Source organism: Maylandia zebra, linkage group LG6, assembly GCF_041146795.1.
Source record: "Maylandia zebra isolate NMK-2024a linkage group LG6, Mzebra_GT3a, whole genome shotgun sequence".
Taxonomy (NCBI): Eukaryota; Metazoa; Chordata; class Actinopteri; order Cichliformes; family Cichlidae; genus Maylandia; species Maylandia zebra.
In genome coordinates, this window is record NC_135172.1 from 26,234,828 (window position 1) to 26,259,165 (window position 24,338).

General features: G+C 40.4%; 1 protein-coding gene across 2 annotated transcripts in view; it reads right to left on the reverse strand.

Annotated features, from left to right (window-relative positions):
* Positions 1 to 5,666: 5,666 nt before the first annotated feature.
* pcdh7a (protocadherin 7a) overlaps positions 5,667 to 24,338 on the reverse strand; it is a 41,815-nt gene continuing 23,143 nt past the window's right edge. The window contains exons 5-7 of one of the 2 annotated variants that reach the window (XM_004564246.5): positions 21,084 to 21,149; positions 11,203 to 11,404; positions 5,667 to 9,671 (exon numbers count right to left, since the gene is read on the reverse strand). In XM_004564246.5, coding sequence (XP_004564303.1) covers positions 9,133 to 9,671; positions 11,203 to 11,404; positions 21,084 to 21,149 — 807 coding nt within the window. In that variant the 3' untranslated portion in view covers positions 5,667 to 9,132. The remainder of the gene's footprint in view (positions 9,672 to 11,202; positions 11,405 to 21,083; positions 21,150 to 24,338) is intronic. The other variant, XM_004564247.5, reaches the window with a different exon arrangement.

Consider the following 24,338-nt stretch of genomic DNA (forward strand, 5'->3'; position numbering starts at 1 on the left):
CGATTAATTATGCTGCATCTGTATAATATCTACACCCATCTGTGTTTCCTTGGAGGCTCATTTCCCTTTATTGTGGTCCTCAACAATAACAGCTACTTCTACTTCACTTAATTTCCACGTTTCATCTGGAGACTGATATCACTTGTTCTCAAGTGTTTTCTCAAAGGAAGCGCTGTTTAGTGAGTTTGCTTTATTGGGGTTGCTTTTGCACTCTCTGTGCATCAGTTGCATTCGTTATAGTGTCCCAGAGTTTATTTGTGTTTGCCATCTAAAGTCCTAAAACACCATGTTGTGTTTTAGGGAGACCAGGTGTGAAAGTGATAATTATGAAAATGAATAAACAGTTTTTAAATGCTGCAGGGAGAGCAGTGCTGGGGCTTGCTTTAGAAACAGTGGAGCCACTTACCCTTTCTATGATCATAAAAAATGTAAAGGTCAGAAAGATGTTCATCATATGCAATCTGAAATGTCAAAGATTTTAATTTTATGTCGCATGTAACAGATAGGGGTATTTTGTAAAAGCAATAAAGCAGACTAGTAATAGCACATAGTTTGACATTTATTTGATCTTCGCACTAAAACTTTATTTGCTTGGAGATTTTTAATTTACATCATGCAGACTATATATATATATATTTGAAAAGAACATTTTCTAGCTTCTAGTACAGATGAACTGAATCCAGACAACATCACCTTCACAGAGACCAACAGAGACCTGCATGCTGCTGCTGCCATCTGCTCTGGGAGTAAACCAAAGGGATGTAATATTGAGCTTCTGAGGCTGAAATTATGCATGTCTTCCGATTTTCTGCTGCAGGCGATGAAATCACAGAAATGTAAAACAGTGGCTGTGTGTACTTGGAGTTTACACAAGTCTGAACAGGTGCCATAACAATGCAATGACTTCCCATCCCTTGAAAGAGTACAGACCGCTTCTTGGGCATAACAGAGGATTGACTGCATCCAGGCAAATTACTGAGCCAGCTGTGCTTTCGTCCTACTACTGATAGTCCCATAGGCCCCTGCAGTGCATATTTGAGCTGCATCCAGCATCCGTGCAATAAACAAAAAAGTCTGCTAGTTCTCTTTAGAACGTGACGATATTTTGAGTGACATCCAAAAACAAAAGATAATACGCGGTAATGAATGGTCCATTATTCGTAGCTCTAAAACAGACATGTTTGCAGAGATAGTATGGATCATAACTATAGTCCTAATTTCAACAACAAAATTATCAAGACCACAAAAATGATGATTGCCTTCTGAGGAGGAAGTAGAGGGATGCAGTTTGATTATTAATGGCATTACCACTTGACATTATTACACATCCCCATGTTAAATGTGTCATCATCAAATGCTTTTAACAGCAGTAAATCACATCTGCCTGAGAAAGACAAAAGTTTCTTTAAATAAGATGCTGTCCATGCTGAACTTTGGGGAAAATGGTCTAGACTCTCGAGGCATTCAGAATCTGAAATGGATGTAGATTGATTTAAACTTGAGCAACAATGTTTGGTGTCCTCTTTACTTGAGTAACAGACGAGACTGCATTTGCTATATGGATGAACTTTTTAAATAAAGCTTTAGGGCAGCAGTTTTTACAGTACTTTTTTATCCCCCAAATGAAAACAGTCAAAGCGAATTACTGGAAATAGAAATGAAGTGTATAACGTATCTATCTGTCACTCCTTTGGCACTGCTTATCCCACTTAGGCTTTCACAGGGTGGCTCTGGAGCCTATCTCACGGTGCAAGAGACCAGAGAGTGGGGGTGTTAATTACTAACATGCAAACTTAACCACATGTAGTAAAATTTCGACACTGGGCAGCTGTCACAACTTTGATTCTGAATTAGCTACACAAGTGAACCCCCCCCCCCCCCAAACCTTCTTTTGTGAGGATAAAGACAAAAACAACAAAAAAACAACAAAGGACTGAAGAAACATTTGGAAACCCAAAGAAATGGTCAATCAGGAGATGCAATGACATCCCTGCAATCACTTGAAACAGAAAATCACATGTCACCACCTGCAGGTCATCAGCCACACACACACACACACACACACACACACACACACACACACACACACACACACACACACACACACACACACACACACACACACACACACACACACACACACACAGAGGGTTTTTATTACTTCCTACGGATTATGAGCTCAGACTTATCTGTGAGGAAATGGCACAAACAAAGTAAACACATTTGAGGAGACCCATGGGGTAAATTAAAAACACTGAAAAGTGGTCTCGCCTTGAGACCATTACACCAATCTAAGCAGTGCGGTCCTGCAAGTATGGAAATAACGTTACTCTGTGAGTGTCAAAGTGAGTTCTCTGAAAATCACATGATTGTTACATAAAAGCAGAGCAGAGGCTGTGAAAGGTTCTGTTAGATTTCATCAGTATGCAGTGAGGAAATCCTAAGTTCACTTTTAAACGTGTGTATAAATGAATCCTTAATTTAAAAGTCCTTTAAAAAGAATGGACAGAATATAAATGTGTTCATTCAGGATGTATAACTGCAAAACCTTAACAACATGTACCAATGAATTTAAATGCTGTTTTAGCTGTTTCTCTTTTATCTTTATGAAAAACTGTTCCACCTGTTCCGCTTTGCCACAAATACTGCATTGCGTATTTTTCTTCCCTGCTGAAACCTATTCATCATAACAAGTCCTGGTATAGTGACCATTGTGACATCGCACATTTGGTACGGCATGGCTCTGCAATGTGATCGCTTCATTTTCTGCATATATTTTTATTTTTCGTTCAAGACCGTTCTTGCAGCCTTCCATCGGCATGGAAACCCCTTCATCTAAAACATGAAGAAGCCGTTAATGCATTTTACAGTAATGACTATTCTCACTTGTTTGGATTTACTTTGACAGCAGAAACCAAACTGACATTGATACTGTGCAAATTAGCCTTAAAACATACCATGCAGTCTTCATACATTACAGCAAGTGCAAAGCTAAGCACAGCAGAGGACTGTCAAATATATTACATATTTCATAGAAATATATAATTGGCATATTTATCCTGCTTCATAAACATTTAGGAACATTTGAATAACCCACTTTTCATCTGAAAAGTAACTTTTATCGTGCAGGTATAGGCAGATGCCATCATGCTAAAAGATGCGCTTTTATATAAAATGTGCTGTATATGTGTTATTTCCTGCTTCCTTGTTCCTACCAAGAATGCTGATGGCACAGCTTTGATGAGCTGAGGCTGGTGTGACCATGAAAAGATGAAAAGACATAAATGACAGCCTATCGAGGAAGACGGGGAGGATCAAATCTCACATCATCTGTCTGGCATATTGGCGAGAAATAGTGTTTACAGCTCTGCTGCAAGGCTCCCCTTAACATAGGAACATTGCACTGACAGAATTTATCGCATCCTTAATGCTTTATCTTCACTTCTACCAATCCTGAATGTTGTGTATGTGTGTGTGTGGATAAGTTGCAGAACTCTTTACATCTTCTACTCTTACACCTTCTGATAGGATCTGAAAATAAACCCCTCTCATTGGAAAGCACAAACGAATAAGACAGGCGAATTTCAACATATTACACGAATATGTCTTTTCACTTTGAAGCAATGAGCCCAAGGTTCTCTGTGCATGTAAAGCCAATTCAAAGGCAATTCAATCTAGCTTTCTGTCACTCAGAAGAAGAGTGAGCTTAAGCTCTTGAAAACACCTGACAACTCCAAAGACCACTTGATATACTGCTGGGCAGTGTGTGAGGAGGTTAACATGCTGGGATTTACTTCACCGGGCGCAATCGCAACACTTTCTTCTATCTTTATAAAATCAATAAAATGAACATCCATCAGATGTATCCCTTGAATTTAATGAAGAGTTTAACTTTAACACTTTTTCTGGATGACAGACAATTTCTTATTCAATTATCATTTACAAAACCTTTTATGGCTAGTGCTTATTATATGAGTAAAAGTTGATTGATATGATGGTTCTGATGTTTCAAAGAAGGTTTTTAATATTTTTAAATGATTTAATCAATGTGTGCTTTTATTACTTTATTACCAGCTACATAAGAATTTGTCCTCTGTGGAATGCAAACACATCTAGGTGGCTATTTCCTGAAAACTTAAAACTGAGGTCAGCACTTCATAATGTTTTTCCAGGTGAAAACAGCCTTTTATTGAATGGGTGACACACTTGCATAGTAATACAAGCGATTATTCTAATTGATGATAATAAGGACACACAATTATATGACTTTAGAGTCCATCAATTGACATTTTTTTCACTGAACCTTAAATCAAATGTGAGATTATTATAAGCCATCACCCGAGGAAAAAATAAAACAAGATGCATTTGAATTGAATTTTGTCAAACAGCAAAAGTAATTTAGTAATTAGTTGGAATTGTTTGAAAATCTAATTGTGAAACAGGAACGCATTAAATTCTGAGTGCTGTAACCAGCTCAAAGTTCAGGAGAAAACATGCTGTTCTGTGACAATGGAAAACAGAGTAGAGTGCAGGATTCAACTTTTAATTGCTGCGATGCCCCTGATAATGGGTACTCAAATATTAAAATGTGCTTGTTTTCTGAAATTATCAATTCCTTTCAAGAACAATAAAGTAATGTTTAAATAGTTATTGTAGCTATCATGTAAAATATATTGTGTATCACATAAATTTGAAGAACCTTCTTTTCTTAAAGGATCATTTCCAAGATTCAGGGACATCATATTTTGATATTTTATTACATCTAAATCTTTAGCAAATATTTTTGGTTCAGTGAAAAGAGTCATTTGAATTAAAATGACATGTTTTTTAATGTAAAGTTAATGCCTTTAATTGCTTAAAAATATTACTGTACTTCACTTCTGCATGTTTAAAGGGGTCATGACACAGAGAAAAAGCTCTACCAGGAAACTGACGTACCACGCATGACCATCTGGTGTCAGCGTTGCATACTCAAACCAAACACAGATTCTCATTTTTCTTTTCCTTTCTTTTTCGTTTTGACATTTTAAAGTCCTTCACGCTAATCTTTGTAGCAGTTAACACCTGTGAAGCATTTTCAGATAAGTCCAAATCCAAATTGCTTCTACATTTTAAACTTTTCTAGTAACAAGGTCCAGTGCAGAATATTTCAAAGTTGATAGATTGTTCCACCTTTTAGTGATAAACTTATTTTTTTGTGATAATCTAATTTTCAGATATCAGCCAGCTGCAAAAATGACATATAATTGCGTGACAGTGGTGCTGTTGGTTCAACAGGAAGGCAGACAAAAGCTAAACTTCACTGGGCGTTCTTGACTTTGGAAGATGTAAATGGGAGAATGACCTCCACACTTCAGCCTGCTTAGAAAATTGTTCTGAAGTTTTTAACTGCAGCTTGCTGTTATGAAACTGAGATTTTGGACCAAGCTGACCTTGAATAAAGATGGCCTTGTCTCCAGTTTTTTACCACTTTCAAGTAAGGCTTCCATTTGCTGTAAGTAATGACTTTATTGATGAATAAATTTGCCAACATTTGGCTCAGTTCTTGATAAAAAAAAAAATTTATTTTGCTTGGTGTCATTACAAGCGTCACACCTGCTGTTGCTCTCATTGTTACTGTGCGAAATAATCTGAGAACAGAGTGGACAGTGCTAACAGCCAATGGGTATGTCTGAAGTTTTTAATGTCAAAGTCAACTTTTACATGATTAATCTTCATACCAAACCATTCGTCAAGAGCTCTTCTTCTTCTTCCACATCATAGCAAATGCAATTAGTTCATTATGTAATTACAGGGGGGAATTGGCAAAGAAACAGAGCCAATTCCTAAAGGTAAAGAAAACAAAGAAGAGGAAAACAAAAATAACATTTTTTTCCTTTTTTTTATCAAGTGCAGATTTGAACCTTAAGCATGCCATCGTTTGTTATGGTTTCCGGTTGTCTGTTCTACAGTGTACTTTATTTGTACATGGCTAGGGTAACAGCACAAGGGGGATGACAGGTACATGGCGTCCACTGAAGTGTCTCTTCTCAAAAGTGTCTTGATTAGTAGGTGGCAGATCTCAGACATGATGCCTTTCTCTGTCTCTCTCCCCTCTTCATTTTCGCAGTAGACTGAAACATCTTCATGTTTAAACGTGCAGTATAAAAAAAAGAGACACACCCACACAGATTCATTTACATAAAGTTCCCTTAAATCCACTCTTAAGTGTTTGAAAGGTGCCATCATGGAACTGCCATAAAACAGCAGTTTGAAGAAATATTTGCCACTTTTAAAAGGCAGGGCTGTCTCAAGAGTCTCTTTGCAAAACTCACAAACTGGTTTCTCCACGGGTTCTTGATGCCCTTTAAGGGTCTGAAAACCATTTATCTCAACTCATTCTCCCAGAGAATGAGCACGTGTCCTTTTGTCTCTCAGAACATACCATGCAGGATATTATGATTGTTTTCAAGCCCCATGAAGTCTCCAAGAAGCGAAAAATCCCAAATGTTAGGCTTTGAATTTTGTTACATCCTCAGCACAGTCCATCAAAAACAGAGCTCAGTAAACAGCCATATTGGGGTATATGGGAGTAATGAAGGCTTTGGGAGTAAATACATCAGTGGACCTGAAGCTAAAGAGTGTTTTTTACAGAGTTGGAAAGTTAAAGATATATACAGGTATACAAAGTGTATCCACACACACGGAGCTGTTCTTATCCTTGTAAAATCTAAGGAGGTGTCACAATGATTCCTGCTTCATTTCCAGTCCAGTTATCTTTCAGTGAGGTGACAGTCAAGCCGCGACTCTGTGAGTAAGCTGAACCTTACTACACATTTTTTTTTAAATGTCTTAGTTCACTCTTATGTTCCGAAAACAACCAGAAAAATTAAGAGACACACTAGCAATTTTCCAGCAGTGCTACATTCCTCTATCCAGACATTAATGAGATCAGAACAGATCAAGGGAGGAGAAGAGAGGAGAAAAGAAACTCATTAAGACCACAGGGACGACCTAACCCTATTATCCCTATCACACCACTGAGCCACACACTGATGATGGGAATTAAGATGTGTTGGCCTCAATCCACACCCACTCTTTAGCCCAATGCAGCAGAGTGTGTCGAAGTCGTGCAGTAGCTGATGGGAAGGACAAAATGTGAAGGAGTCTGTTATCTGTGCAGTTCAGCACAGCAGTATGGGCGTGTTCAGGTCAGCACTGCGCGGTGAAACGGGTCGCAGCACAAGTCTTACGTTCCCAATTCACTATGTTCTTTTTTTAATATATATATATATATATATATATATATATAGCCTCTGGCATCCTTTGTGCCAAAGTGAGCGAAAGGGCCCAAGGTTACTTCAAACTCTCTCCACGATAAAGAAGAAACGATCTCATCCACTGAAGCTAACTCCCTTGCTGCAATCATTATCTCCATTTCCCCGCGAGCACACACATTTAGTACAGATGTATCCAAATAGGCGTGGTATTCAAAAAAGCATGTGGTTTAAAAAAGAGAGGAAAAAAAAGTTAGCATAATCTTTCTTTCATGCAGTTTTTTTCTTTCCTTTTTTTCTTACAGAAGCTATAGAAGTTTGGTCTTTTCTATGAGTCCTACGTACAGCAGAATAGCTCCGGTTTTCACATTGTCTATCGTCACTTACAGTAGATGTCACTGAAATTCCCTTTAATGTAGTCTCACACATCAGTCAGAGATGAATAATTATTAAATACATTTCATGTTTAAATACTGGATGGAGGGGAGCAGGCAAAATGCTACAGCTAGTTCAATGATAATGTTAAAAAATTATGATAAAAAAGCACATACATACATAGTGCACATGAACTATGCACTGCGTTTATATGACTTATGTTTAAATATGCTGTGTGTATGTGTGTGTTGTGTTTGCCTGTTCTTAATTTTTTCTGTATGAAAGTTAATGCAGGTTATTACATACTTTATGTTACACAGCCACTGACTCGTGTCATAAACGGTGGCCTTATGCACGTCCACATTCTGTAAATGCACTGTATGTTTGTGTTTACATGCTATGCTCAGTGTATGAGCGCTTGCATGCGTATGAGTGCATATGTGTCCGCGTGTGCGTGAGAGAGCACTTATCATACATGAACACCGTTAGGATACCGTAGATGTGCAATGAACTAAGCACCCCAGTCTACTCAACGAAAGACAGCAGCGGAGAGATAACGCTGCTGTTTTATCAAATACTGACATACACTATATACATACAGACTGGGTGTAAAGGTAAAATAATAAACATATATTCTCACACACGCCCGAATACTGTGGCACTACTGACATACTATGAGGACACTGTATTCTGAAAAATTACATTTGATTGTAAGAAAAGTCTGTTTTCACATTGTTGCTGTTTGTTCTGAATCGTATGTGTTTTAAACAACTGACGTTTTTTTCTAGTGTGTAACATTACGGCAATCACACTCAGGTGGTACTTTACGCTCTATTTATGACAGAAAATCCTCAAGACATGAGCAGTTTGATTGGTTAATATCCCCCTCTTGTGTTATGATACAGTTGATTAGACATTAGAAAAATTGATTGGTTTGAATTAGATTCAAATAACTCAATCAAAGACCCGTCACTTCTTTTTTAATCTGTTTTGACTGGATGAAACCTCTGTGGTTTTTCAGCAGATGGCTCACCAGTTGAGTCCAAATCTGGTCTGCTGTAGACTCAGTTTTTATACGCACTCAGGAATTTATAGCATCAGAATTTACACCGTCTCCGCTTCTTTCTTCTTCATACAGTTCCCTCTGTGGGATAGGGTCAGGCATGCATCAGATTCAGGTAAAAAGAAGAGAAGATTGTCCTCCTCCACATTGTCATAAGAGGAGCTTTGCCTGTAGGTAACTTTCACCAGTATTTAGAAAAATGCTTTAGAAAGTGTTCTTTCTGTTCAGGGTTCTCCTAGGAGTTTATCCAATTTTTTTCCTACATTTAAGGGCCTATAAATATTAGTCAGAATCAAAAAGTATTTTTGGAAAACATCTTTTCTGACAGTTTCACATCTTCCCAGGTTCCAAGTCCTTTCACGCTGATGACTTGCCAGTGAAGTTTTAATCCTCCCTCTTGTTATGGAAAAGGAAGTAGTGGTGAGGACTGCAAGGATGTCACAGGTAGACCTCACGGCGTGACAAGGTTAGGCAGGATGTGGTCTTGTAGTCCCCTCCTGTCCGCGTCAGTGGTATGACCTCAGGTGGGTTTTGGCCTTCTCCCCCTCCCTCCTCTTGTTGGCGTCTCCCAAAACCAGCACTGCTAAATGTGTCGTAGGATGCAGAAGTCATCTTGCGGTTAAGAAGGTTACGGTTGTGATCACCCATATTCCTGTTGTGGTTTCCCCTACCCAGGGTGCCAAGCGGATCCCCATTGGCTAAAGGTAATCTCTGACCTTCTCCACTGACGACCACTCCGGGTTCGGAGCTCCCCGCGCTTCCCGCACTCTCACTGTCACTCTCATGGTCGTTACCGCGAAGGTTATTGTTGTCATCTCCGGGGGCAAAGGTCGAGAGTCGTGGTGGGTCGCTGCCGTGGCGCTGACGCGGCCGTGCCGAAGAGCGGACAGGCATCCAACAAGTGTCAGAATGGCCAAACTCATCACACTCCCTGGTACACTTCCCTGTCAAAGCTACATCTGGCAGCTGTCTAGCATCTGGATACAGAAAAAAGAAACAAAAGAAGTTAAATGACATCTCTGCCTTAATTTAACAAGTAATATATCACAATGAAAACACTGGCGAAAAGAGAGTGAAAGGGGAATGTCACAATGAACTGACTCACGGTGCCACACACTAGACCACCAAATGATGAGGAGACAAGGAAATAAAAAGTACCAGAGAGAAAGGAGAGTTGAACAATGAGACAGGAAGACAGAAAATAGCTTTAAAAAGATGGTTTTAGACAAAGGTTGCAAAGGAGGGGGTTGAATTAAAGGAAAAATGCTGCTGGAGCAAAAAGAAAAACTGCTGACATCCAAAGAATGCATAAAAAAATCAGGTGCGGTTCAGCATTACATTAAAGGTAAAAGTTGAGGTCAAAGCAAAAAAAAAAAAAGAAAAAGAAAAAAATACTGAAAAGAAAAGGAAATTCATCAGCAGGAATTTGAATGGCAAGACTAAATTTCTTTATGTGGAAGGAATTGATTGGATGTGTATTTGTAACATTCCTCCAGTGCTTTTTTCCAAAGGTTAGCAAGACTACCAGAGATTTAATGCTGATGTATTGTAGCCTTATGTATGCAAAACCAGTCGTTTGTCTTTTCATGTCTTGTCATGTCATGTAATGTGTTCATTTCCTGTTAAAGCTTCTAACTTTGGCTTCACTTGAATTTACCGCAAGAAATTAGATATCTCTGCTGTAATCTGCCAGCAAAGTTTTACTGAATATGTAGAGCGGCAGCAGTAACTTCATGCGAAACCAAACAAGAACATACTTGTGCAGTATAATTAAAGCCAACACAATGAATTCTCTGTTCAATTCGTCTCTCCATCTGACCGTGACAAAAACTTATTAAACTCAACAAAATTTCGCACACTGGCAAGAAGCAGCATTGAACTGGAAACTCACTGATAGCCACAGAACTAGTTATTCACCAAGGTCACAGTGACCCTGGCTTGTTGCCGATGTTGCTGCAGCCCTGGCATGACCATATACAGAGGAAAGACGAGTGAAAAGATCAAAAGAATAACTTTTTTTGTCGCTTGCCATCCTTGACAAAGACTTTGCACAAAAAGGTGAAAACACAATTTCATTGGTGAAGCAGATGCTTGGACAAGGCCAGGGATGGTTCTCTGGCATAACATACTAACACACATTAGCTTTTATTAAAAAAAACCTTCACATATTACTCAGAAACACTCTGTATATGTGGGACAAGTGCATGCACACACAGAGACACACAGACACACACACAGAACAAATGCTTTTTTGTATAAAACAGATTTCCATCATGTGAAAGACTGAAAAGATTCCCGAGGCCTTGACAGCAAGCCGAGGTTTTAATGAAAGTGTTATTGTGTGTTTTTATGGCATAGAAAGAGGAGGTGAGGGGGTGCGAGAGAGAGATAGGGAAAGAGAAAATGAGAGACATAGATAGTGTCTATCAACATGTCCAAGCAAAGTAAAACATATACAAGTAAATGCATTGCTCGGCCTTTTTGAGCTCTAATGCGCCATGTGTGTACCATTCTCCACATGCTCCTCCTCCCCTACGCTGCCCTCAGGTGTGGTTCGCTCGTAGCCTTCCTCTGGAAGTGGCAGGGCTCCCAACCGAGGCCCTGATGAACTCTTGCTACTCGGAGTCTCCGAGTCTTCCAGGCCACTGTCATAGCAACCACCGTCCTGTGGTTGGCTCACTACCGAGAAGGTCACCCGGCGAAGGGTCCCCTGCAGAAAACAAACGCACAATATGAGATTAATCATCCAGTATTCCTAATCTGAGGTTCTAAATCTGAGGATTAGGCTGTTGGGCAGGGGTCTGCAAAGACATATTGGGATTATCGGAGGATGTTCGCCTTGATTATGGGCTTAGCTGCTACAATGCAGGGTAATAGTTATCAACCAATCATGGCACTCCCTCAAAGTTTTCAGTTGGCCTTTAATCCCAGTTTAGATTAAGGTTTCTGGACATGGTTGATGTTTACAAACCTCTGGACGGGCCAGAGAGAGTTTCTTTTCAATCTGGAATGGTGCCTAGTAGTAGCAGCTGGGTAATATAAAGTTCAAGCTCACAAACAACATTCAGCACTGTATTGAAATAAGAGAAGGATGTTAAATGATGAGTCTGGTGACATTTTACATCTTTCTCATTGACAGCAAGAAAAAACGGACATGCACAGATTTTATGCTTTTGACTAAAGCAAAAGCCGGGGTGAAGGCCTTCCGTTTTCCTGTCTGTCTCTCAGGTACAAATACTGGCAGGTCAGATTTTTCGGAAATGTGCTGGAATGGTGGAACATGCACAAAGGAAGAGGCCATTAAATTTCAGTCTGAGCGTGGTTAACTCTTTTGAAACTGCAAAAAAGGCCTCGGTGGTGCATGTGCTTTCCAGTTAAAAAGGCTTGTCTGTGTCTCCAAAGGCTCATACAGCCTCTCTGGCACAAAGGGTGACATGTTCCTTCAAAATGAATGACAGGCAGCGTATTCAGCTCAAGCCAGTCTCTACTAGATCATCCTGCTGTGTATGTGGAATTCGCACTAGCTTACTTACTAAAATCCACTGCATTTATTTAACCCCTTTAAAGCCTGAGTTTTAATTTATGTCACATTTGCTACACCTGGCATTTTTTTTACCTCTATTTTTGTTATTTATTGCTTAAAATGTATTGTGAGATTTATTTAGGTTTTTCGGGGGAGTGGGGAGGGTTGACAGATGATGTAGAAGTCTAAAAAATGCATTTTAATATAATACACTGGGCATTAAAGGGTTAATAAAAAAAATAAGAATGTAAAACTACACATTTGTGATCCACAACAATTTACTCTTTGGGCTCCAGTTCCAGAGATATGAGATATCAAAAGATCTGACAAGCGTTTTCCTTCATTTTATCTTAGTTTAGAAGTAAGCCAACTCATCATAATGTAGAAATTTATTAATATCTGAATAGCAAAAAATAAATAAGAACTGCAACTTTCAAAAATAGGTTGCAAGCATCCTTGCGACACAAACCACTGAACCATCTCCCATCAATAACAAATAATCTAGTTTTACAGTGTAAGTGGTTTCAGGAGTGAATTACATCATTCATGCAAACTAAGCATCGCACCTGCTCCAGTTTTAACGCTCTAATCACCCCCAGTCTAGTTAGCGGAGTGGTTTTCACTTTGAGGCGAGACAGAGAGGATAAAGATTGTTATAAGTTCACGCTGAGAGGCTATCAGTGAAAGTTAAACGACGCTGTCTGGCCTGAAGGGATCACTCTGCACCAGGAAGCCCATTTCTATATAACCCCCCTTCCCCCACAAACCCCTTTCATACTCATTTATCTGGTCACAAAATTACATCCCTTTCAACCTAAATCTGCTTTGAAACATGCAGCGTATGGGGAGGAAGTGACTGAGCAGAGGACGGAAGCAGATTAGGGTGGACAAAACGTCAGCTCAGAAAGTCACCTCAGGATAATCGGGGAGGAAAACTGATGGAGGGCTGCAATAAAAGTCCGGACTGTACCAAATCTTCCTTTTCTTTCAAACAGGCACACAAGCGCGCGCAGAAAGAAAAGAAACATTTGAGCGAGTTCACCTAATGAACGCACAAGACAAGATGAGAGGCGAACACAGCAAAATTAATTAAGGAGAAACGGGAAATTAATGGAGCACGTGTTTCTTCTGCCACTTCTTAACATCGTTGAGATAAAATGGGGATGAGAAAAAGTGACTCAGACAACAGGGATGGGAGGCACGTGCAAGGGTGAGGAAAGAGCCGAGACATTGGAATCTAATGGAAAACCAGTAGTTCTTGCAACCTCGGTGGCTTCATTTTAACTCTCCACAGACAGCAATGTATTTTTTAGAGCGTTCACTTAGTTGAAGCAGCTCAACCTCTTTTCCACTTATTCAAACAGGGGGCAACAGCTCAGAGAGGGAACAGTGGATAAATGAGTAGAAGCTGGGTGTAAAGAGTCAGCGAGAACATGAGTAAGAAAATGTGGGAACTTGTAATAATAAGTGTTTTCCGACATCACAGGTGTTGACAAAAAGAAATCCTCTATTCACTTAACAGGCTGTCAAAACTTTTCTACTTCTGATCATAAAATAATATTAACTCAACATTACGGCAGGATGTGTTTTCATGATCACAGATTTATTTCATGAAAATAATGATGAAAAATTATAATAATTTCTGATCACAAGGCCACAAGAGGGGCATGCCCGTGTTCAAGGGATATAAAACAGGAAAAAGAAAGAAAGATATTCTCATGTATGGCTTTGACAAAACAAACTTGCCCCCTAATAAATGACTGGGCAACTTTAAAAACACAGTCCGCTGTTCAGAAGCTCTTTCCTGAATCCGCTAATTTCTTTTCTTGCCCAGCTGAGAAAAACGCTCTCTATCTTACACAATAGAAGATATTTCAACCAGTATAATTGCACAGTTGACATTTCTCCCTTTTCAATCTGAAAAATGTCCAGAATAAAATAAAAATCACTTCTATTTTGATTGTATTCAATAACATCAAGGATGTGCCGTTACATCTACCTGAGTGAGGAAATACACAACTTAAGAAAAGAGGTAATAATCGTACTTTTGTGCAACTAGGTAATTTGTTTCAGGTGGGCAAAGCTGTCAGTAAACAGAGGTATATTGAGATGACAAGTAACAATAACACTGTCAATATGTTTTATATTAGCTACTATGCTAAGAAAGTTAGCGTGTGAGCAACCTTTGCTAATTGAGCAGTAAGTATAAAGTATAAAGCTGAGGCTGCTGTGTCGAAAGATCTGATTCAGCACACAAACTCTTCATGTTCTCTTCATGTGGTTATTGAGCAATTACTTAGTGTGCTCAATAAAGACGAAAAGCACAGCTGTTTGCGTGTTGCTAGTCTAGTCAGTCTGCGGTTGTCTATAATTGTCACATGAAGATCAGATAACATTTTATGGGCAATCAATGTAGAGATCATGGTCTTTCCAAAGGCTTAGCAAACTTTTTCTTAGAGCTGTACTTCTGAATATGAGATTCTTAGCTCTGTGGCTTAAATGTAACATGTCAGCTACATGAGAGGGGGTAGGATTACTGTGTAAGTGTAGAAATCCAGCTTGCAACACAGAGCACGCCTTGATTTACAGCAGCTTATTGCAAAACTGGTGCGGGTTGCTCCTCTGTGTGTGTTTTATTACAGATCTGATCTGTTCAGCCATGATTCCGTCTAATTCAATTTCCCTCTAACCTTGTTTCTGGCCAGACTTGCCCCCTTTCATTCCTTCATCCTTGTTATTTTTTATTTTCTACTTCTCTCCCGCTTCTCCCCCTTCTTCGCTTCGGCCAATTCTACAGTCACCCCCTCTCCACAGCTGTAGCATAGCTCTCCCTCTGTCCTCCGTGACTCCTGTTCACTTCCTCCATCTCCTCCTCAATCCTTTCTTCTCCTTGCCAGTCAGCGTTATGATGTGGCGATCGATGATGTGTCCTTGACCTCGTTATGAGTCCCTCTCTGCTTCCCCACAGCGGGCTTTATTGACCCATAACTTCTCTGCACTCCCCAAACCCCCTTTTCCAGCGTCTTCTCACATCCACTGCCTTAGCCTCATTGACAAACCTCGCTTCTTTTCTTTTGCCAAATCCCATATTTTGGCATCTTCTAGTCATTACATTCTATGACTCCACACTCTACACATTCTGCCTCAGCTCCTCTTGCTACTTCACATTGTCGTCTCACTTTTTCCTTTTCGCTCTCACTCACCCTCTGCTACCCAGTAACCATTTGAACATCTTTCTTTTGTGAATATGGATTTCTTAAAAAGCTTTTCACATCTCCGCCTTCTTTGCTTATACCTGCGAAGTGTCTCCTACTCTCTCCTTGCTTCTTTGCCAGCTTCTACCTTTGCACTGAAAAACCTCCTTGATGTTTTCCAACCTGACTGACAAAAGCACTTTTGTGTGTGCATGTGCACTTTCTCTAATTTGGAGGAGGAACTTCAAAAAAGTCTCATTATTATAATAGGTAACATAGTGCTATACTCAAATATCAACTGAATGTGAAAACACATTTATTAGTTTCAAAACACACGCATGGATGAACTGGCTAAGGTCCAGTGTGGCCTATGAATTCATGCCTGATGGAGTATTAATTGAGTCTGACGGAGGACATAAAAAAAACCCTTCCCCCTAATCTGACATGGGCCATTACAGTCCAATACTGACATGGGAGCTTCGCTCATCTGCGCAGCAAAGTGAGCGAGTGTGAGTGTCCGCGTTTGATCGATTATGTTTTCATATGTGTGTGTGGATGTAATGCAACTATATTGTACAAACATATGACCATCCTGGAAGTTGGTCTGAAGTTATTTCTGGCAGATCGAAAGAGTGAATCAAAAGGAAGCATGATGGGTCTGAACTAAGAATAAACTTAACCATCTGTATCTTGCAGCTCTGAAGAGAAAAAAAAAGAGTTCCTAATATAGCTTTCATTTCAGGGCAAAACCGTGTTGCAGACTGTGTGTGTGAGTGTGTGTATATGCATATGAGTGAGACTTCTCACATTTATGTTTGTGTTTGATAGCCGTGTACGAGTGTGAGACTTTCAAAACCTGCAAGATGTGTTATGTCAGCCCGTGAGACTAGTCGCACCTGCGTGTGCGTCTGTGTTTGTAGAATGTGTGTGTGTGCGCGTGCACAGGTTGGCTCAGTCATCAAGGTAATTAGTGTGTAAACCTCCATGCTGTCGGTTCAAAGAGAATTAACGAGCTCTAGTTAATTAACAGTCTCCCTCTTTTCTTGTTACATGTGTCTGCATATTCAACACATGTGTGTATCTGCACATCTGATTCTTGGTCTCTCTGTGTGTGTGTGTGTGTCTGTGTGTGAGAGAGAGAGAGCATTTGGATGTGAGACCGTGTTTGTGTTTGTTTATGCCCTGGTACACTCTGGTCTGCATAATGAACTGACAGGATGCAGCTTATGCATAAACCAAAACTACAAATATGGTTGTAGGACTGGAGCCACAGTTCCCTTTCGCTCTCTGCTCGTTCTCCTTGATGTTTGACATCATCTTTGTATAGGTGAAGAGCCACTGCGGCTAATTTTTAGAAACCAAGTGTACTGGGTTGTAACAGTGCATAGACAGGGGGACAAATTCCCATCATGAACACAGATTTATTCAAATCATGTTGCATGGAGGCAGAGTGAGACACATTCAGTAAATACAGACCAAAAAATGTAAAATAATTCATTTGACGGATTGACTGATATGACTTTTTAAATGCTGATACATAATATAAAATCATTATCCATTAAAAGAGTTGATGATAGCTTTTAACTTCTGAACTGACAATTGATAAAAGTCAGTGTAATTAGGTTTCGGCTAAACATACTTAATGACCATAATGATTGGTTTTTTTCTTTGTGGCTTCTTTCTTTTATTCAAGAAAACAAAACTATGAAAAGAAGTGTAAAATGTAACAGGCTGTGACAGAACAAATATTAAATTTATCGACTGAGAGCTGGAAATGCTAGTGTTGATGATGATAAATTTTTATCTTTATAATTCATAATGACGTTAGCCGGTCCTACTGCCCGGCATCAAAAGTGTTGTGATGGATTATACTTTCATCTGTCTTTGCCCAACATATTGCTGCATGTTTGTATTTATTGCTGTTTGCTAAAAATAAAAAAACTGGATGTTAAAAGAAAAAGTGTTTTTCCCGTGTTGTTAATATAGTTCTTTTGAAACAGGCCAAAGTCGGTTTATTCACTGAGTCCAACGTCAATCAAGCAGACAACAAACATCCTGTTTGTAATCGCTCCCTCCAGACACCTGAAATTTTCCTTACGTTGACTGAGGGGTGCCGCGGTGTAATTTCCCTGGCAGCGATCCTTGAATCGTGATTTAATCCTGAGAACACGTTACGTTTGATGGCATACATCAATATTTGTAAAATAAGATATTTTTAGGCCAAAAATTGGATTGTGTGACTGATGTGGGATACTGAAAGTCTTAATTACAGACCAGATTTATGGAATTCTTTAAGAGGCTTAGCAGCTCTAGTGGGCAGGATGACCTCTTGAATGATTAGAATAACCCTGGCATTTAAGCATAATATGAGTAATGACTTAATAATCAATTAAAAAAAATAAATTAGTGATTAAACGAGTACATTGCTCTAAAAAGCCTTTAATATACAAATGAATAAAGTAAATAGCGATCTATTCTTTGGTTCTGTACAAAGCTGTCAAAAAATAAATAAATCAGAGGGTTGGCAGTTCAGTCCCTGGTCCCTCCACCTTGGGCAGGACGGTCAACCCTTAGTTGCTCCTGATGGCCGGTGAGCTTCATACGCCAGCTCTACTGTGACTAGTGTTGCACGAGAAAGGATTAAAAATGCCTTAAAAGTGCAGATTATTCAACATAGCTATTTTTTATTAACAGATAATATCACTTTATCCCGATTCTTATAATCTGGAAGTTTATTTACTATCTAAAAAAATACCAGACCTGATAAAATGTCAGCCTAATGCTTATTACAGCTATAACTGTGTGGAATACGTAAGGTGATATTGCACTATACTACCAGAGCACACACTGAAAACTAATATGCTCCTGTTGACACCACATGGGTATAGTCCAGACTTCATATCCGGAATGCTGATCAGTCAAAATGACCTTTGTTTCTGCTCTGTTGTTTTGCTGCCGTTTAGAAATCATGTTGTGCTAATACAGACAGCCAGCGTGCATGTGGTCATACTTTAAGAGTAGAGTGAATACTGGAATGAATAAGTGAACTCAATAACAGCGACCAGATTACAATGCAAATATTATTGAAAAATAATGAGCTTGCATTGACTGCTTTAAAGCAGGCATCCTTACACCTTGCATGATTAAACTGCCATGAAAAAGGCGTTTATGCAGAGACACTTCTTCACTGTGGATTCACACAAAGTGGCTCTACGGATGACATGTTGCATGACTTGCATTTAACTTCAAAGCTTGCTTTTCCTTGCCTTTCTTTACTATTGTTTTCTACCATTTTAATTGCCATTTAAATTCTCTGGCTCCAGATGTCTTGTTTCATAACTGTAAGGGATTTTTTTCTTTTTACAAGCACCTTAAGTGTGAAATTTGTTGGTGAAAAAAACAACAACACATGAATATCTTTGTTGTTGTTTCTTTTTTTTTAATCTAATTGCACAAACAAAGTTCATTTCTACTCCAACACTTTTTGCTATTTCTTTTCTTCTGTCTTTTCTCATCATGTCAAAGAGTCCAATAAAATAAATGAAACTAAAGTTTAACTGGAAAATGAGTTAACTGGTAAAATTCGTGTGATCCTAATAAAATCTCCAAGAGTTTATGAGAAAACCTCCTGAAATCTTTTGCTGTCAACTGTTAAGTTATGCATCAAAGCCAGTGAGGAGGGGAAACAGTGAAGCACGCTGACAGAAAGCATCTTTCAGTTACTGCGCAAACAGGACAGACGGGTTAACAATTTATTTGATGATGATATATTTAAACTGGTTATTTAAATATAGAAATGATCTGCAACTTTGTTCAAGCCCTTAGTGGTGTAACAGAGTGACGTTTCCAGTGCCATAATGCAGTTTCTTAAGGCTATGTTGAAAAGAGCAGACATCCTGCTTACGCAGTGTCACCGCTGGGTCAAGCAGACAGGTACAGACATGTGTCAAGAGACTACGTGGAAGGGAGTGACGGATGATGGATGGAACAACTGATCAAAGGTGGGATGAGGAAAAAAAATGTCTGTTAATCAGCATTTGTAGCGAGGTAAATATAAAATAATAAAAGGAAAAGACTCGGCATGACCACAGACTGTCTGAAGTAGAAGTGAAGAAGAGATGAAGAATGTCGTTCAGAGGGAGAGACGCGGACTGTTGTGGCATTTGCAGAATGCACAAAATGGTTTGGAGCAGGTTGAAACTCAGCTCAGGGAGGGATGAAGCAATATGAGTGGCATTTCTTCAGCTGTCTGGCCCAGTGATGTTGATGAGTCAAGGCGCCTTATTATCACAGTGCACACTCACGCACTCGCACAGACATTCATAGCTTCCACGCTGATGCCGTAAATGCGCACTTCAGCCACGCTTGCTCACACTCACACTTGCAAGTGTGCACTTTAACACACACTGACAACACATCTATAACTATGCAGCATGTATGTTGCAGTGGGACCACCTCTGCAGTAACAGCAATCCTCCCTTATCCATGCTTCTGCTTTTTCCCTCCCTTCCCATGTTTCTCTGCTCTCCTTCACCCTTTGTTCCCTCACCCCCCACTTTCTCCCCTTTCATTTCCTCTTTCTTCTTTCATTCCCCTCATTCTGCAGTTCACCGATCTTCTCTCCCTCTTTCCCTCCCCTCTTCCTTTCTCTTCTTTCCTCTGTCTCAGTCTCTCGCTCTCCATTGCTCCCTCTAGAAGCAGGTGATGTAGAAGGGTGCTCAGCAGTATCTGACTATCAGGCCTGACTCTGTGAGAGGAATGATAATCACTGTGCTGCACTGCAGAGAGAAAAAGAAGAGAGGGAGAGAGAGAGAGAGAAAGGGAGAAGAGGGAGGGAGAGGGGGTATGAGGTAGAGAAAAAGGGGGGCAAGTGCGGCAGTAGAAATGAGGGGGCAAATTAAAGTGCGTGGGGGGGTGGAGACGCAGAGGGCAAGAGAGCGGGACAAAGAGAAAGGAGGCAAAGAAAAAGGAGAAATATGGGGAGAAGGGTATAGAAGAAAGAAAGACCGGATTACAGAAATTGAGCAGTGCTTTAGAAACATGTTACCTTCTTGGTGTCACGCTCCCTCATTCCCCTCACAGGAGCACCTTCTCTTGTTCCACTCCCCTAATCTTTTCCCCTCCTGCATACACACTTACACACAACCACACTCGCACTCCTCAAACAACACCACCCCTACCACCACAACAGCTTGTTGTACAACAGCCCCGCGGTATGAGGGAGAGCCTTAGCCTTGTGTCTGAGCGCCAGAGAACATTAACTGCAGCAGCGAGGTCATCTGATCGGCACTATGCGGACCCATTCGCTCCCTCTCTCCACACTCCTCTTCAGAATGCTGCAGTCTGCTGCAAGCCCTCCGGTGGCAAACACTGGAACTACGAGCCTCGCTGACTTCTGACACGCCTGTCCCGCTTAACAGTTTTTGCTTTGTGCGAGGCACGTTTGTGATTTGTTGAAGCTTTGTGAACTTCAATCACTTTCTCTTATTGGCTCCATTTAGAAATAAAACCGTGAGTCAGTTGTGCACCATTTTAGCCCTAACTAGTTATTTAAAGTGTGTGGATGTTTGCAGGTATTTTGCGGATGACTGTTTGTGCAGAGGCAGACAGGCAGAGAGAGTGTTTCGCTGCATGTGGATCGACTGCTTCGCCATCCACCACAGCTTTATTACCATCAATCTGTCCACTCTGGCATTGTGCTTTCTCCCTTCTCCCTGTCTCCATCTGGGCTCTCCACCCTGCAGATACACATTGAAAATCATTGACTCTATTCACAGCATCAGCCCTTTGAAATGTTTATCCTTTTGTGCAGCCGTGGCTGTCTATAGGGGAAAAAACAAAACAGAAACAAAGGCTCATAGTGTGAGATGTGAAACGAGGCTTACCGGACAAATGCCCATGATTCAGATTAGCTCCTCTGTTGGTGTGTGTGTGCTGGTGGTGTTCATCACTTTCCAGTGCTAGTCCTTAAAACAGTCATCTCTTATAATATCCATGACAGCAGTCATTGTTAAGAAAGATGCAAACAGGATGGCCGCGTACAACTGGCCTTCTGTGTGCCTGCGTGAGTAAGAGAGACCATACATATGTATGCCTGCTATTTAGATGGTATTTACTGCCCATTCTGTCTTCGTGTGTGTGTGTGTGTGTGTGTGTGTGTGAGAATTTGTACCATTAGACTAATAGTATGCGTGTTAGGAACAGGCTTTTCCCACCCACTGCTATTGTCCATTAAGGTTGACCAGATGAAGAGTGAACAATAGCTTCTCTGTGGGGGCCAGTGTATGAAAGAGTAAAAGTGAGGATGAGGCTAAAGATACGTACTTTTTGTAAAAGGCTGGCAAACAAGATCACGCAAACAAGATCACACATCCACGCGCGGGCACACACAAACACAACCTCCCTGTTGAGAGTGATTAGGAGTGCTGCTGTGAACAATAGATAGAGTCAATAAAGGACCTCAGAGACGTCCGACTACAAGAGCAAGGTCTCTTTCCCCCTGCTCCCTCCACCACCTCTACCTCGGTTCACACTCCCATTTTTTTTCTCCTTCACACTCTTTTGCCTCGTTTACACTTTCAGCTCTTTTGGTGTGGCATCCTTTCTCTGTCAAACAAGACCGCTCTTCCTCCCCGACTTTCCAAACTATTTCATTTCTCATATCTTTCCCAGCTTTCTCCATAAACCTCTCATTTTCTTCTTGTTTCTCGTTGTTTCTCTACCTCCCCCTCACATATACTTTGTCTCCTTTGTGACGCTCCTGTCTTTTGTGAAATGGGCGGACGGGCTGAGCTGACAGAGGCTGACACGATGGAGCGCCATGGCAAACTGAAATCCATCCTGTCAGTTTAGACTCAGTGTCACTCATTTTACAAGGTTAAAGATAGCTTTGCCTAATGTGCTGTCAGATACAAACAAGCACGTACACCACATAGGCCTTGCCACACATAATCACAACCCACATATGCGTATGCTATAACTCTGGCACGCACAAGTACAAACACACACTCACACATGCCTGCTCTGCACTCCAGGCGACTGCCACATTAATTCACCTGCCTACATATAAAATGGCATATTTGTACATTAGTTGTGGATCTTATAGATTGTGTGTTTATACTTTGTGGGGACATAAATGTATTTACACCATCATATTGTGGGGACCAACTTCCCATTTGGGAACCATAAACAAGTCCCAATAATAACTAGGGCACAATTCGGAGGTGAAGACATGGTTTGCGAGCAGGTTTAGTTTAAGTTTAGGGAAGGGAAGCAGTTAAGCAAATAGCAGCTATGGTTAGTTTCAGGAGAAGCCTTCAGATAAAAAAATTAAGTCAATTTAATGTCCTCTAAAATGATTTAAACACAACTGTGTGGGTGTATGTGCATGTGCAAACCCCTTTACAGCCCTATCACCCCCGTGACAGACACAGTGCCACAGAAATGTCTTGGGGTGCCTCGCCCAATGTCTTGACAATAGTCTCAGTGTGTGTGAGTGACAGAGAGTGGCTCGGGGACACAGAGGGGGCGTTATACTGGGTAGACGACACGCACGAAGATGTACAGGCACACACACACGTGCACACACGCACATTAAAGAGAGAAGACAGTGAACTCTTTCTCTCCCTCTGCACTATTTCTCATTCCCTCTCTCCCTGACGCAGAGAGACTCAATCATTCTCGCACTCTGTCTCCTTTGACGCATAGGAGAAACAAAATAACTGCTCCCTCACTCTCTCCTCTTTTTTTCTTTGTGTGTGTGCGTGCGTGTACAAACGCAGACTGTATAATTAATACGGCTTTCATTTTCTTTCAGCTATGAAGTATGCTTTTGGTATGCAAACAGACTTCTTGCATGCGAGTGTGTGATAACGTGTGTGAGTCTGCGCGTGCATGTGCGCGCGTGTGTGTGTTCGATACACCAGAGACCAAGTGCAAAGTTGGGCCATTGAGCGGTCGGAGAAGGAAGAAGGAGAGTTAATTAGAAAGCAGGGGAGACTCCAAAGCGTCCCTATCGATAACCTCACACCACACTTCAAGCGTATATATGTACATTGGCTTTTGCAATCCCCTTTGAAAATTATAGTTCGGCATTAGGGTTAAGAAATGGCTCCCGTGAAGTCATATTCAGCAGAGCCTTTTACTCAGAAGTCTGCCTGATTATTATGCGACTCGTGGCATTAAAAAATGTTGAAAAGTGCAAATTATTCTGCAGCTAATGCAGTAAAAATAGTTTAGATGCTGTTTGTCTGCAGCATAAAACGACAGGTATAGATTGCACTTTTAAGGTGTCAGTAAGGAACCTCATTAGGGTTCATTTTGGGTGTATGAGGATTTGTGTATGGTATATTAAAATATAACCATCTATATAACATCTGTCACATTTTCTTTATGTTCTGATTCAGTGCTTCTGTTTTCAGGCTTCAGGGCTTAACTGTGGATTATTTTCACAACTCATTAATAATTTAGTCTCATTAGCCCAATAGGCTGACAGAAATTGCCATTTGTAACCAACCAAGAGTCCAGACTACATATTCAGTATGCTGGCATAGAAGATTCTGAAATCCAACCTGTTTTCATCCCTAAAAGTTACATAAATTTTTAAATACTGAAACTGTTGCAGTCTACGGCTCTTGTACGGTGTCCATCTGCAGAGGAAGCTATGTGTTTTTAGAAAGCATTGATCTTTCAAGCTTTCTTTTAAGCCACGAGACAACAATCCAATTACTCTTTAAAGCTTATTCAAGGAAGAAATGTATTTTTCAGCCCATTAGGGGGATTTAATCCCCTTAGTTTATCTGAAAACTAATTTTCACAAGACAGCAACGAGACCTCTAATGTACACAATATTTCAGCAACTTAAGCACTATATATATTGAAAACTTTGAGCTTAAGTGGAGCACTTTGTAGATGCAAATACATTCACT